This window comes from Vicugna pacos, chromosome 29 (assembly GCF_048564905.1).
Source record: "Vicugna pacos chromosome 29, VicPac4, whole genome shotgun sequence".
NCBI lineage: Eukaryota > Metazoa > Chordata > Mammalia > Artiodactyla > Camelidae > Vicugna > Vicugna pacos.
In genome coordinates this window covers 25474895-25489377 of record NC_133015.1, presented here as the reverse complement: position 1 = coordinate 25489377, position 14483 = coordinate 25474895, and the positions used below count along the sequence as shown (strand labels likewise).

Here is a 14483-nt window from a genome sequence, read left to right as displayed (position 1 = left end):
AATTTAATCTGAATTAACACTGCCCTTTGAAAATAAGACTTTTAATGAAAAAGTATATCACTTTCAAAAACTCATTTCCTTTCACTGTTATTATTTCAAACTGTTCCATTGTGTTTTATCCAGCTACAGACATTTAGCTGTCATACAAAAGAGTATATTAAAATTTATTTTATGTGTGACATATCTTCAAATAGTATATGATTGCACAAAAATATTTCAAAGTGTTTCTAGTTTGAATTTCCCCAGAAGGGTAATTTTTTGCTCTTTTCTAACTATAATTCAAAATAAACATAGATATTAAGCCATAAATCAAATATTTTAATATTAAAACATACATCAAGTATACTCGTATTACATGTCTATTAAGACTATAAATCATGGAATCAAACTTCAGTGGGTCTCAATTTATATCATATCTATTTCAGTTTAATGGAATAGATGAATAGAATTTATTAAAACATTTAATAAAACATTTAATTTGTAATTCTGAACTTAACGAGATTAATTTTAATGTTCTATACTGAAGGTGTTTCCACCTGATGTATTTTTTCAATAGTGTTACTTGAAAATAGCAAATGATTATGTCTAAATTGGAGAAAATGAGATAGCCTTGGACATTCCTCAGGTTGGTAGTAGCTTTAATGAAGTGGTAGTGGGTGGATGTGCACGTGGAAAGTGCTCGTGTATTAAACAAATAAAATTACACCCAAAATGAACTTACAAGGACCATTAAGTTTGCTTTCTAATCTGTTTTTTGTTTTTTTTGGAAAACTTAACTCCAAATGAATAATCTGGCATGGTTATAACATTACTACGCGAATTGGGCTTAAGCACATGAATACAGCTTTTTGGTGATGGCAAAAGCATTGATGCGTTTAGGCATCGTTATAGTCAGAGTGAGGTTCACTTAATGTCCTTTCATAAACAGCATTATAAAAACAGATAGGATGTAAGCATCGGTACTGAACATTCGCTTAAGATGGTTTCTCTCTCCCTCTTCCTCCCTCTCCTTGTGTGTGAATTACAAGCATTTTTCTTCATTTTAGCATCCCATTCTGGTTTGCAATTCAATGCAAATAAAACTGGCTTATGGACATAAAAATGCATTATGTTTCCTGTAAGCTCCAAGTTTGTTTTTCAGATCTGTTATTCTTATACTTTGCTATCTATATTTGATTAGTCTTTCCAAAGTATTCATATAAGTGAAGTTATAATTTAAATTGACCTCAGTGTGAATAATCATCAATTCTTGTTTTGGAGAATCAGTAGGTTTGCACAGATAATAGGCAAGAGTCAGTGTCTTTAGGATGTAATGTGCACAGTGTGGATGAATACACAGAGACTCTCAAGGTCACGAGGTTTCATGTATTTTTTGCCTTGGGTATTAAATCTGTTTGTGGGCCTGGAGCTGTCTTTTTAATAATAGTGATGAAATTGATGTGCCAAGAATTTAGGTAAGACCTTAATCTTTAATAATTTACTTTGAGTTTAATGAAAATGCTGTGATCTTGAGCTACAGAATCTAACAACAAAATCTTGCCTATACCTGAAAATGTGTGTACAGTTTTACTGCCAGTGTAACCAAGGGCAGAAATGGGGCACAAGGCAGAGACGAGGTCAGATGGAGCAGAACTAGAAACAGCCCACGTCCCCCACCCGGGCAGGGCCACAGGCACTCAGCTTGTGTCTGTCAACTCTGGGATGTTGGGAACACCAGCTTCCTTAGACAGTCATGGCTGAAACGAAGGTGGCATTGCATAAGGAGCATTTCACAGGAGCGGTCACACTGTCGATAGGCGTTGGCTGTTCAGCCTGCCGTTGGGTCCATCTGACGGGAAGTAACAGTCTTCTGTTCTGTCCAGTGCAAGACGTACGCGTGTGTGCTGGACGGTCACCTGATGGGGCTCACCATCGACTTCAGCTCCGGCTTCATCTGCTTTGACGCGGCCACCAAGGTACTGTGTTCCGTCATCTCTTAACCTAGAATGATCGAAATCACTAATCCACTCAGCACGCTCAGTGGTCCTCAGGGGTCGGGTTTTAGGTCCACAGTTCTATTGATAGAAGATAAATTAAGCTTTAATCTATTTATAGAAAACTAAAAGTTTGAAGTTTAATAAAATCAATATGGTGCCACATTATAACTACATTATAACTACATGCAGTACATACGTGTATATGTGGTTACATACGTGTATATGTGGTTACATACATACATATATATGTCTCTACATTTTATATATATATTCTCTTTTATTAAAGGTATGGCCTCATAATGAAGGGAAATTTTCTTCTCTCAAAACAGTTTTTTAAAACAAAGTGTTCCTTTATTATTTTTCTGAGTCAGTCTCCAATATCAAAATGAGGAACCATATTTGTTTAGTTCTACGGGTAACACGTCAGGATCACAGGATGCCCCGTTGAGCGTTTGGCGTTCCAAGCCAGGGAGGGTAGCCCTTGTGAACACCTGGCTCAGTGAGGTCTGTGCTGTCTGACTGGTGCCTCTTCCACAAAGCCTGTGTCCCCGGGAGTGATGTGCACCGAATGATGAAGGGGGCCTCTCAGCCAGCCATATCTAAAGGGTCTTGAAGCCCCCCTACCCACCGTCAGTCCCCTTCCGGGGCCAGAGACACTGCCGCAGCTCCTGACTCAGGGCTGAGGCCCCCAGGAAGACGCCCTCCTCCCCTCAGAGGACCTCGGCTCCTCAGACCCGTCTTCTCCTTAATGGACTAACAGATTCCATGTGGCTACTGAAGGATGAGTCATCCCTTATGGGGCACTTACACGGCACCAGGAAACTAAGCCTTGTACAGGGTTCTCAAAAGCAAACGCACACAGAACGAGAGCGGTATACACGTGTGGGGAGGACAGCGTGCGGGGCGTGGGAGTGTGCATCCTGGGAGACGGCGTCCAATGAGGGGGCCCAGCTGGTCTCAGCCAAGTGGGACGTGGGCTGGGGTTCGGAGATCTTACGACTTTTCATGGCCCAGCAATTGAGACTGTCACACAAAATCTCACATTATGTGAGGGTGGCCAATGTTTCTTTATATTTTGACTTCGGGAAGTTAAATAGCACACACTCGGGTCAGATTTGATCACGCAAGGCGTTGCCTTTGTGTGATGCCAAAATAACACTTTTCTTTCTCCTTTAACTTTTTTTTTTTGATGGAGGTGCTGGGGATTGAACCCAGCTCGTGCGTGCTAAGCATGTGCTCTACCACTGAGCTACACCCTCCCCAAGAATACTTTTTTATTTATGGAGTTTCAGGTGCCGGTGGCTCTTTGAATGAGCCTCAGATGAGACTGTCGTAAACTCGTCCCATGACAAAGATGTTCTTTTGAATAAAATATTCAAATCTGGCTAGGCTCATGAATATTAAATTAATTTAATAAATTTACTACTTTAAATATTAATGCATCAATTTCATAGCTATTAAATGAATGTAATAAATAACTTTAAACATAAATTAAAGTGATTAGAATAAAAAATTAAACTCTGATTTTAAAAAGGAAGTAAGATGGCCCGAGTTGTCACCGAACTCTGTCACATGTGGGTAAAAGACTCTCGCGCTAGTAAATGAGAGGGAAAAAAATTCATCTGGACGGGCTTCTGAATCTATTTTGAGTTTCTCTTTAAAGCTGATGTTTGGTCCAAATCCGTGTTGGGGTCCTGCCGTGGCTCTTTGTTGTTGAGGGGAGGACTCCTGGTGTGGATGTGGTACCCGCCGTACCTGTGCGCACCTGCCCGGGTCCTCTGGGATGGAGGGTGCGTCAGGGAACCCAGCGCTTGCTGGGACTCTGTCCAGGGCAAGGCCTTTAGCAAGAAATGAGATTTAGTCAGCACAAGCTTGACACACAGGAAAAACCAGAACAGTAGTGACTGTCCCTCCAGCTTCTGACTTGGTGGAAGTACCGACCTTCAAGGCCATCTGAGAAACTGGAGGGAGGGGAAGGAGTCCGCACCCATCATCGTGGAGACAGTATTCGTTCCTGAAACTGTGACTGTCGGAGGCAAGGGGGAGCTTTTAATAATCATCTCAGGACAACAAGCTTCAACAGAGAGGCCGGGGGAGCCAGTGAGCTGACCTCACTGGGAGAAGGTTGTCTCACTCCACAGAATCAGCCTAAAGAAGATAATTTTCAATACAAGAAAATTACCTCTAAATTAAAACATCTTGCATCATGTTTGAACAACATTTTATCATGACAATGAAGTAATATTCAGCTCTTCTCTCTCTTTGGTATGCGTGTGGGATGCATCCCACAGACAGATGTCAGCAGATTTCTGGGTTCAGGTTAGGGAGGGCCTGACAGCAGTGACTTCTCTAAGTTTCTTGAAAAAACACATTTCAGCCTAGCGTGCTACAGCATAGGACTCAAATATTATAAACAGTCGAAGTGCATTGCGGACTTAGAAGCCAAGGAGTGGTCCTGGCTCCCCGCCCCTGGACCACGCGTCTCAGGGCGGCTGCTCTCCAGGACACCTCTTGGTTTCTAACACAGACACATTTATGGCAGGCAGGTTTCACCAGGCAACTGAGATAAGAAATTATTCCACATTCACCAGGTGAATAAAATGTAGGCTTGAGCTGGGGCCCCGCTGTCAGATCCGGCCGGTGCACACCCCTCAAACACAGGACATATCCCTGCCCTCACTAACCGTCACAGACTCAGACTCTCATCCTCAACCATGGTTCAGTGCATTGATTCAAAGCGGCGCTGCAGTGATTCAAAGCAGAAAGATCCCAGGGCAATTCATCGTACGTTGTTAATTTAAGGAACACAATCGTTCCCAAGCGATGCTATTTACACTTGGGTCAATTTCTAGAAATATAGATTTCTTTGAATCGGAGAATTTTTAAAATTCTACCAAGGGAAAAAAAGAAAAATGATTGAATCACAGTGATAAAGTTCATAATGAAATTTTAGAGATCAAATTAGTAAAAGTGAAGAATAGCGCTGCCTTGGAAATAAAATGTGCAGACACTCCCGTGGTAATTTAGCAGTTACTTAATAAAGCGCTTAATCTCTGTCGGCGGAGCAGCCTGCAGACAACCCGCAGGAGGGTGAGGCAGTGATGGCTTGTTCTGTGCGCAGAGCTGTTGGCTCAGATGCAGCAGCTAGCCCAGTAAACTCGCCTCTTTTTCTCTCTAGAGCCGGTCACTGCCCACTGAGCTGGCAAACGTGTGTGCATATGTTAACGAGAAATCAGGAGAAAAGAGCTGCTTTCTGTAAAGCATTGTACGCTTTCATCTAATTTTGTGCTCTTTCACTATTTCTGTTTTTATCCCTTTATCATTACTGTTCAAGTTTACAAGATTTGTAAAATTAGTACACAGTAGATGCACTGGTTTTAGTAAACATCCAATTAATTAAGTTCAGAAACGTATTTGGTTAGGACAAATTTCACATGAATGGAGACCAAAAGAGAAGAATAAAGATGTGTAAAGAAGAATATTTTTAAAGGAAGGGTTTCTACTAAATATGCCTCCAAGCCCACCCACACCAAAGGCGAGGAAAAGGAGGCGCCCACAGGACATCCACATTCTAACGTGTTGTTAATTACTCCGGCGGGGAGGGTGGGCAGAAGGCAAGAGAGGGTACCCGTGGTCGGCGTCTTGCTTAGTTGAAGGCGGATGCAAAGCAGAAACAGCGCTGCGAGGGCAGATTTGATTTGTGGCTTAACCAGGAGACCCGTCAAGACCATTTACAGTGAAAAAAAAAAGTATGTTTGTGGTTACTGATGGGCAAACGTGAGTTAGATGTCAAATACCAGGCGCCCAGTGTCACGGAGAGAGTAAAGGTAGGTCCTGCCTTCAAAGCATTTTTGTTGTGGTTTTTAACATCTTCTGTGTAATTAGTTGTAATCCACACAGACCGCACTTCCCAGTGTGTTTGCCCCTATGTTGCAAAACATCCTTCCCCGTTTCCCGTAACACAGAAGACGTAGTGCTACATGACCTGCGTGTGTAAAAGCTGTTTCAGACTTTTTGAAGAGGAATTTTTCCAGAGGGCATGAGACATTAGGACCTACTGACGGTGAACTGGGAGAGGCTGATAAAGATGTGGTGGACGTGGTTTTGCCTGTTTTTGTTCAACATGTAAGCATGTCATTTCATTTCTGTAGCCTCCTTTTCCATTTACATGCATAGAACTGAGGAATTGTGTCTTTGAATAGTCTGCATGCAAGGAATCATTGCTGTCATGTGAACGTGAATTCGTTCGCTAACCGGGGTCCCTTAGGAGAGCCAGCCCCGGCCCCTCCCCGGGTGGACTGCAGCCGGCCCGGGCGGTCTCTGTCATAAACATCAGAGACGCAGAGGAAGGGAAAGCTTTCTCTTTTCCCTGCCCACTGATGTGCTCTAGATCACCGGCGTTTCCAAACTTCAGGCCAATTCTAACAGGGGATCTTCAACAAATGAAGAGAGTATGGGAAACTTTTTACTTGTAGAGAGAGAAAAAAGGCTTAAGATCACAACAGCATTCTAAGGAAAAAGGCATGATGGCTCAGAACACGCTCTGTCTGAGAAAATCGGTAAATCAGTTTCCCAGGTTCATGCCTTGTGCTAAAGCAGGCTTGGGGTCTAGCCTCTGTCTTAAGGCTCTTCCAGCATTGGCAGTGGGAGTCCAGGGTGAATCGTCATCAAGCAGTGGGTTTTTGATGTTTGGTTAGGCAAGTAATTCCAGAAAATCAAAGAGGTAGGTTGGGATTGAAGACCAGCAGGAACCGTGGAGAACGGCAGACTTGGGTTTGGCCCCTACTTAGTAGCTGTGAAGTATCTTGTGTGTGTGTGGTGTCCCTGCAATTGTTTCATCTGGGAAAGGGCAGTGCTCTGGCGATGGCTTAGCTCTTGCAGGGGTTAGAGGGACCGTCGTGTGACAGGGTCTAGCGCAGTGTGATGGTCGTTGTAGCAAACACGTTCCGCCGAAGCACAGCAGTGGACGCACCGGCAGTGAACGGCGTACGTGTGTTCACCCATCGGTGACTCGGGGTCAGGAACGAGTGGCGCCTCACAGGCCTTGTCATCTTCACGCGAATATTCTGCTTGATAATATTTCAGCATTCCTTCTTCAATCTCACACAGATTCACTCTTTGTGAAAGATTTCTCTCTGGGTTGAGAATGATGAGCCTAAATTATAAATGCAAATGGCATTGCATTCAAACTTTTTAGCATTGTTCTGTCTTCCTGCATTTTGGGGGGCCTGGGGAATAGAACTAGGTTTATCTATTTATTTATTGTTAGTGGAGGCGCTGCAGATTGAACCCAGAACCCCGTGCACGCTGAGCACGCGCTGCACCCCGAGCTGTCCCCGCCTCAGCCTGCACTAATTTATGTAACACGCATCTGCTATGAAGAGGAGCTCAGGGGCGAACGGTCTTCAGTTGTGAGAGCGCTTGGGGTAGAGCGCTTGGGGGTTGGGCCCTCCCTGCGCATTTTCCCGTTCGCGGCTCCCCCTCGGCCGTGCTCGGTGGCTTTACTGCAGCCACGGCGCTGAACGCCGCGACTCATCGTGCTCTTCTTCACGCGTGCAGATACCGTTACTTGCAGCTTTTAGGCACTTAAAAGTATTTATCGGTATCTTCAAAATGCCAGGTACATTTTATGTAATCATTCATAGAATATGCTGAGTTGAACACTGTTTCATACTGTCAAAAAATCAACAAAAAATAAGTTTTAATAAATCAGTAAGTTATTTGTGCTCCATTATTACTAAAACTATTTTATTTTATAGTGCAAATTTTTTTCCTTTCTTGAGATGCATTCCACAGGACAATTTACATACACAAAGCTAAATGAGTTTCTTTTTTCTGAAAACATCCTCAGACTTTATTAGGCTAATGAACTTCACCACATGGATTTGACCAAGTTTGCCTTTTCCCCAGAAGCAAGCAGAAACAATCGTGATGGAAAGCCCTGAGGAAGTGAGAATCTAGTCTGTGACCATTTATTATGAAGTTTGGGTCAATTGCAGATTTCAAAACTGTTCACACATTGCTGTCAGCTTTTATTTGTTTGTTTTTTTTTTCTTTTCTCCCTCCTTTTGGACTTGGCCTCCACCAGGCGCTAACACGACGGGTACTGCTGGTGGCGGGGTTTCCCATCGGTCACGACTGCGCGGCGGAGGCAGCGGCGCAGGGGGCGTCGCCGGCCGGAGGCCGACGCCGCGCACTGGAGGCTGGAGCGCGCGGCCCGAGCCCTCGCGTTGCTGGGGTCTCGCTCCCCTCCTCTCGCGAGGACGCGCCTCAGTAACGGGACGTCACCAGCGCGAGGGGAGGGCGGGGCGTCTGTCCCCTCCGGCCTTGACTCCGCCTTCGCGCGCGCGCCTCCCGCAGCGCGACGCCCGCCGCGGGTCGGCCGTGTCCGGCGCCGCCGGGACGGGGGCCGCGGGGCCGCCGCGTGGGCTCCCCGCGCGGCCGGGGAGGACTTGCCCGCGGAGGGGCCGGGAGGGTCACCGGGGCGCGAAGCGCCAGCGCTCTTCCCGAAAGCGCGGGACAGGCGAGAGCACGAAACGCGCGCCGGGGCCTCTGTGCTGCCGTCTCGCTGCTCCTCTGAGTTAAGGAAGTTCTCGCCCACAGGACATCCCCCGGCTGTTCCGCGGGCGCAGGGGCTCTGCGCTCAGGCAGGTGCGTGCGGGCCGCGGGCCCAGGGCGCGCCGCGAGGCCCGGGGAGGGCCGCTCAGGCCGGCCGTCCACCCTGACGGAGACGCGGTGGTCAGTGCGGCCCCAGGGGAACGTCTGCGGAACGTTCGGCTGAAAACCACCTCATCGCGTCTATCGACGAAAAGCAAAGGCACGGATGCGGGGTGTCCGCCGGTTCCCCGCGCAGACTTAGCGGTCGGGGGCTTGTTCCCAGTTCACCGTCATGCAGAACAACTTAGACTGACTCATTCAGGTGTATTTTTTAAATAAGTATGTCATGGGAACAAAAGTCATTTCTGGGAATTAAAGGATATACTGAATACTGAATTACAGCCTTTGATAAACACGTTTGAATTTACTTTTAAGTACTGGGAGGTCGTACTAACTTGATGGGATTCACATTTACCAGTTAAAAGTGAGCGCTTCTTGGTCTGAGCGCAGACGTAACTGCACTGACCCCTCTGTGTCTTTTCTCCCCTGCAGGCTGTGCTTTGGAGGTATAAGTTTTCTCAGCTTAAAGGCTCTTCGGATGATGGCAAGAGCAAAATCAAGTTTTTGTTTCAGAATTCAGATACTAAACAGATTGAAGCAAAGGTAAACCCAGTCCATCACATACACCACCTCTAACTGCGTTAATGCCTTAAGAAGCAGCAGGGGAGGCAGTTTAGGAGACTCCAAAGAGGGGAAACACACATCCTCTGTTTGCCTTGGAACATGCCTCGTGGCCAAGAGGATGAATTCACCTTAAGATCTGAATGGCAAATTTTCACTGAAGGGCATAAGAAAATAAATTACGCACAACACGTTGTGTGTCTTAGTTTTAGTTTCTCATTTATTAAAAATAGTTTCAGAAGAGATTCATCAAATGTTACAGGCAGCGATTTTTGAGCAGGGAAAGGAGCAGTCTTAAAAATAAATGCGCGAACCTGACCATCGGTGAGTTACTGGCCTTCTCTCAGTGAGGGAGGGTGATATCTACATGGGCAGCACTGAAAATACCAGATTAAAAATGGAGACGGTTAACAAGAAGTGGTACCATCTCACCACGCAGAACAGCGGGCCTGCTGGTCCTGCTACAGAGCTGTCTAGCCGTGCTGGTGCGCAGCACAGCCGCCAAGATCGTAAACTGCATAAGATTAAAACTAGTACAAGTGCTAAGTATTTTATAACTTTGATAACTGCACCTTGTGAGGAATAATCAAAAGTGCCATCACAGGAAGAAAGCAAGGAGGATGCCCGTGTGTCACATCACTGGACTCACGGGACCGCGCAGCACAAGGGTGGCTTATGGCTGAAACTGATGTCACTTGAGGATTCAGCACGTCCTCTGTTGAGAACATCACTTTCTCTAAATGAGGGAATGGGCAGCATGATCCAGTGGAAAGAAAATTAGGAAGCATTGGCCCTGGGCAGACTCTTCTTTACCGTGTCCTAGCTCTGTTACTTGAGGCAGTTTATCACCAAATCTATGACTGCTGCTTTGCAGGGAAAGTACAAGGAATAAATACCCCTGGGACCCGGCAGATGGAAGACTCTCAGCAGATCACTTCATCTTTAAAGAATGCACCACAATGACTAAGGGGGAATTTTTAAAACATACTGTAGTAGTAAGAATGTGAACTTCATAGTTAAAGCACGCTGTCATCCACACAGAAATATGTTGCCCGTTCTCTCGGGTAAGTTATTTAAACAGCCTCAGCGTCCTCCTGTGTCAGACAGAGATCATGAGCTCCATGGTTGCTGTAAGGATAAAAGTGCACGCACTCTGTTCAGAAGATTTGGAGAAACCAAAATACTTCCACGACGTGTTCAGAGACACCTTAGAACTGGCAGAAAGTTATGGGTAGAGAAAAAGTGCAAAGAGAGCTTCTGCCATCAGCATGAAGATCAGATGAGATGAATCCACAGAGGAGCCCGTGACCTGAAGCAGATACAGGACCAGGAAGGAGATGCGGTGCATGACCTCCGTTCAGAGCCCTTTCCACGCGCAGTCGGAATCAGTGAACAGTGCGAGTGGACACCAGCCCGGTCGTGGGGGTAATTATTTGGAAACTCTCTGAGCTGACGGGCTATCCCATCCCTCCTCCTCCATGAGCGTGTGCTGAAGTGAGGACTATGAAGTGCCAACCCCATGCTCTAGCTGTGAGTGTGGACCAAGCTCTGAGTGTCCAAGGGTCTTTAGAAGTGACGGGAGCCCGAGTTCATAAGACAAACCCCCAGCTTATCCTCAGTCACGATTTTTCTCGTCTTCAACTGACATCAGAGACAAGCTGCCTTAAGCAGGATGTACGTTAACCACCTCAGGGTGCTTAGAAAGACTTGCAGCTAGTTTTTAGAAACTAGCTCTTATGAAATAGAATATTTAGTGATTTTATGGAGTATGAATATCATAATTGATAAAAAAAAAAAACCTCTATAGCAGAATAGAAACAGTGAAAGCTGGAAACTACAACTGCGGTGTCCTCTCAAGGTGCAGCAGAACAAGCCGCTGTCCCATGGGTCACCGTCCCACGGGTCACCGTCCCCGGGATCTGAGATTTATCCTTGGGTTTTGAAAGTTTGGGGACAAAGTTTAGTTTCTTTTTTACTATTCAAAACTCAGTTTTCCCTTTTGATCAGAAAAAAATACGTATTCAGTTTGGGGGTACTTTTTGGGTAATCCGTCTATTTCTCCCACTTCCACTATCTCTCCTGCTTGGCGTGAACGCCAGCTGCCGACGCGCGGCTCCCGCCTCTCCCCTCCTGTGCGCTTTGCCTGAGGTCTGCCAGGGCAGTGCCCGTGGAGTAACTAAAATTTCACAGTGTTTCGCATTTCCCCACAAATGACCCTGAAAGCTCCATCAATACTGATTTTGGAATTACAAATAAATTTTAGCAAGTAGGTAAACTTGCAAATACAGAATCTGCAAAAAATGAGAATCTACTGTATGCGGGAGCGAAAAATCCTAACTCGTCAGTGTGTCAAAGGTAAAATCACAAGATTTTAGGAACAATACAAGGATGCCTGCTCTCACTCCTACTCAGCATCGTGCTGTGTGTTCTAGACGCAACAGGCAAAAGAAAAAAAGAGTTAAAATAACTATCTTGAATCACACATGCTATGATCTTGTATATTGAAAAATAATAAAGACCCCTCTGAAATACTGCTTTAATAAATTAGTTCAGCAGTGTTTCCATACAGAAAATCAACACAGAAGTGCCACTTAACATTTATATATACTAGCGGTAAACAGCTCCCAAATGAAACTGAGAAACAGTTCTGTTTTCAGTAACACCTAAATGAATGAGAAAATTCTATTAGGAAAAAAATCTAATAAAAAATATATGGAAAATGTGTATATGGAAAACATAACATTGTTATAAGAAATTAAGAAGATTTGCATAAAGGGAAAGACGTTCTATATTCACTAATCAGAAGAGAATATTGCAAAAAGGGCAGTTTCTCCCTGAGTTGAACCACAGATTCAATTAAAAGAAAACCTTTCAAAATATCAGCTGCTTTTATTATGTAAATTGACAAGCTAATCCTGAAACTTTACAAAAATGCAAGGAATCCAGAATAGCGAAAACAGTGAGAAAAATAAAGTTGGAGAATTCACACTTCTTGATTTCTAAAGTTACTACAAAGCTGTGGTAATCAAGAGAGTGCATTGATTACTCCGGCATGAGAGTAGACATGGATCAATGAAACAGAGCTGACCGCCCTTCCCCCTAAAAAACTGTCACATTTCTAGTCGTTTGATTTAGGACAAAACTGCCAATGAAGAAAAAAACTTATTTTCAATAAATGATACAACAACCAGTCTCATGCAAAAGAATGATTTTGAAACCTTGTAGCAAATTGTAGAAAAAACTAAGACAAAATAGATCTCAGACCTAAATTTAAGAGCTGAAACTAAAAACTCTTACAAAAAAAAATGGGATTATATTTTGCTACTTTGGGTTAGGCAGTGGTTTCAGTGGATACCAAAACGTGTGTGCGTGTGTGTGTAATATGCGCGCGCGCACACACACACACACACACACACACACACACACAACCCCCCTCAAAACCTATAAACATAACTGACCAATGGGAGAAGATATTATTTCCCGATTCTGTGACTATTGCTTAAGCTTATGTTCTGTGTTCTCTAACGTGATGAGAACACAAATTGAAAAAGCATTGGCATTTTTCCTTCAAAGTAATATGCTTGTGGAAAGTTGCATTTGAAATGGTCATTTAAATATTGATTTTAACAAAAAGTCAAGCTATTGATTTTCACATGACGTAGCCACAGATGTTGCTTTAATAACGTTTCTATTTCTATCACAGCAGTGAGTGATAGGTTGTGTAAGAAGACACTTCTGGAGATTTTAGACAAGAAACATCTTGTCTTAGACTACAGGTTATGAAGAACTGTATCTTCTCAGGCACACTTATTTAGTGTTATAAAACCATAACTACAATTGTAATACACAGTTTTTACTAAAATTATTACTGTGAAATGCAAACCCACAGGAAGGTGGAGAGCTAGGACAGAGCTAGCCCACGTGTCCTTCATTCAGTTTCCCCCAGTGGGTGTATCTTGTACAACTGAGTTACAGTGCAAAAAACAGGAGCTTCACACCGAAGCAATACGTGTATAGTTCTGTGTCAGTTATAGCAGATGTAGACTTGTGTGCCCACGTCCACACCTAGCACGGAACCCTCTCCCTCGTGCTGCCCTTTGTAGGCAACCGCACACCTGTCACTAGGTGGGATTTTAATATTGTTGATTTCAAATTTCATTCTTTCTAATATAAACATTTAATTATATAATTTCTTTCTTAGAATTGGATTTGCTGCATTCCACAAATTTTGATATCTTGTACTCTCTATTTTCATTCAACCCAACGTGTTTTTAATTTCCCTCAAGGCTTCCTCTTTGACACATGGATTTTTTTTTAGACGTGTGATGTTTATGTTCTAAGTATTTGAAGATTGCTGTTATAGTTCTAGAATTGATTGCTAGTCTGATACAGTTAGTCAGAGAACATACTCTGTATAATTTCACTTTCTTTCTCTTTTTCTTTATGGCCCAAGATACGAGCTCATCTCAGTTACTAAACTTGAATAAGACAAAATAAACTTTAAGGCAAAAATTGTCCCTAAAGTAAAGAAGGATGCTATATAATAAAAAGGATCAATTCAACAGAAAGCTGTAACAACTGTAAATATGTATGCATCCAACATCAGAGAACCTAACAGATAAAAAATATTGACAGGTTGGAAGGGAGAAGTTGACAGCAACACAGCTGTAGTAGGAGGCTTCAGAGCCCGCTGCCAGTGCGGAACAGAACATTCAGGCAGAACAGCAACACAGAAGCAGCTGACGTAACAACGCCACAGAGCAAGTGGACCGAACAGACGTAAACAGAACAGCCCATTCAGACTCTTCCCAAGGGCATGGAACGTTCTCCAGGGTAGATCAAATGTTAGGTCACAAAACATGTCTTAACAAATTAAAAAGATTGAAATTTAAAAACAAAGTTCTTCTTAGACCACACGTGGATGAAACTAGAAATCAATCACAGAAAGAAACCAGAAAAATCCCACACATACATGGAAACTAAGTGACACAGTCTTGAAAAAAATCACTAGCCAAAAGGTGAAATTAAAAAGGAACTTAAAAAAAATACCTGAGAGAAACAAAAATGAAAATTCAGCACACCCAAACCTATGGGATGCAGCAAAAGCACTATTAGGAGGGAAGTTCCTACATTATAAAGAAAAAGAACAAACCAAACCCAAAAATTATCATAAGGAAGCAAATAATAAAGATTAGTGAATAAATAAATGAAATAGAGAATAAATAAACA

The 14483-nt window shown here is 43.7% G+C and overlaps 1 protein-coding gene across 10 annotated transcripts in view; it reads left to right on the top strand.

Annotated features, from left to right (window-relative positions):
• SNTG1 (syntrophin gamma 1) overlaps nt 1–14483 on the top strand; it is a 315377-nt gene that overhangs the window by 296579 nt on the left and 4315 nt on the right. For all 10 annotated transcript variants that reach the window (XM_072952001.1, XM_072952000.1, XM_072952003.1 and 7 more), the window contains 2 exons: nt 1863–1955; nt 9126–9236. In XM_072952001.1, coding sequence (XP_072808102.1) covers nt 1863–1955; nt 9126–9236 — 204 coding nt within the window. The remainder of the gene's footprint in view (nt 1–1862; nt 1956–9125; nt 9237–14483) is intronic.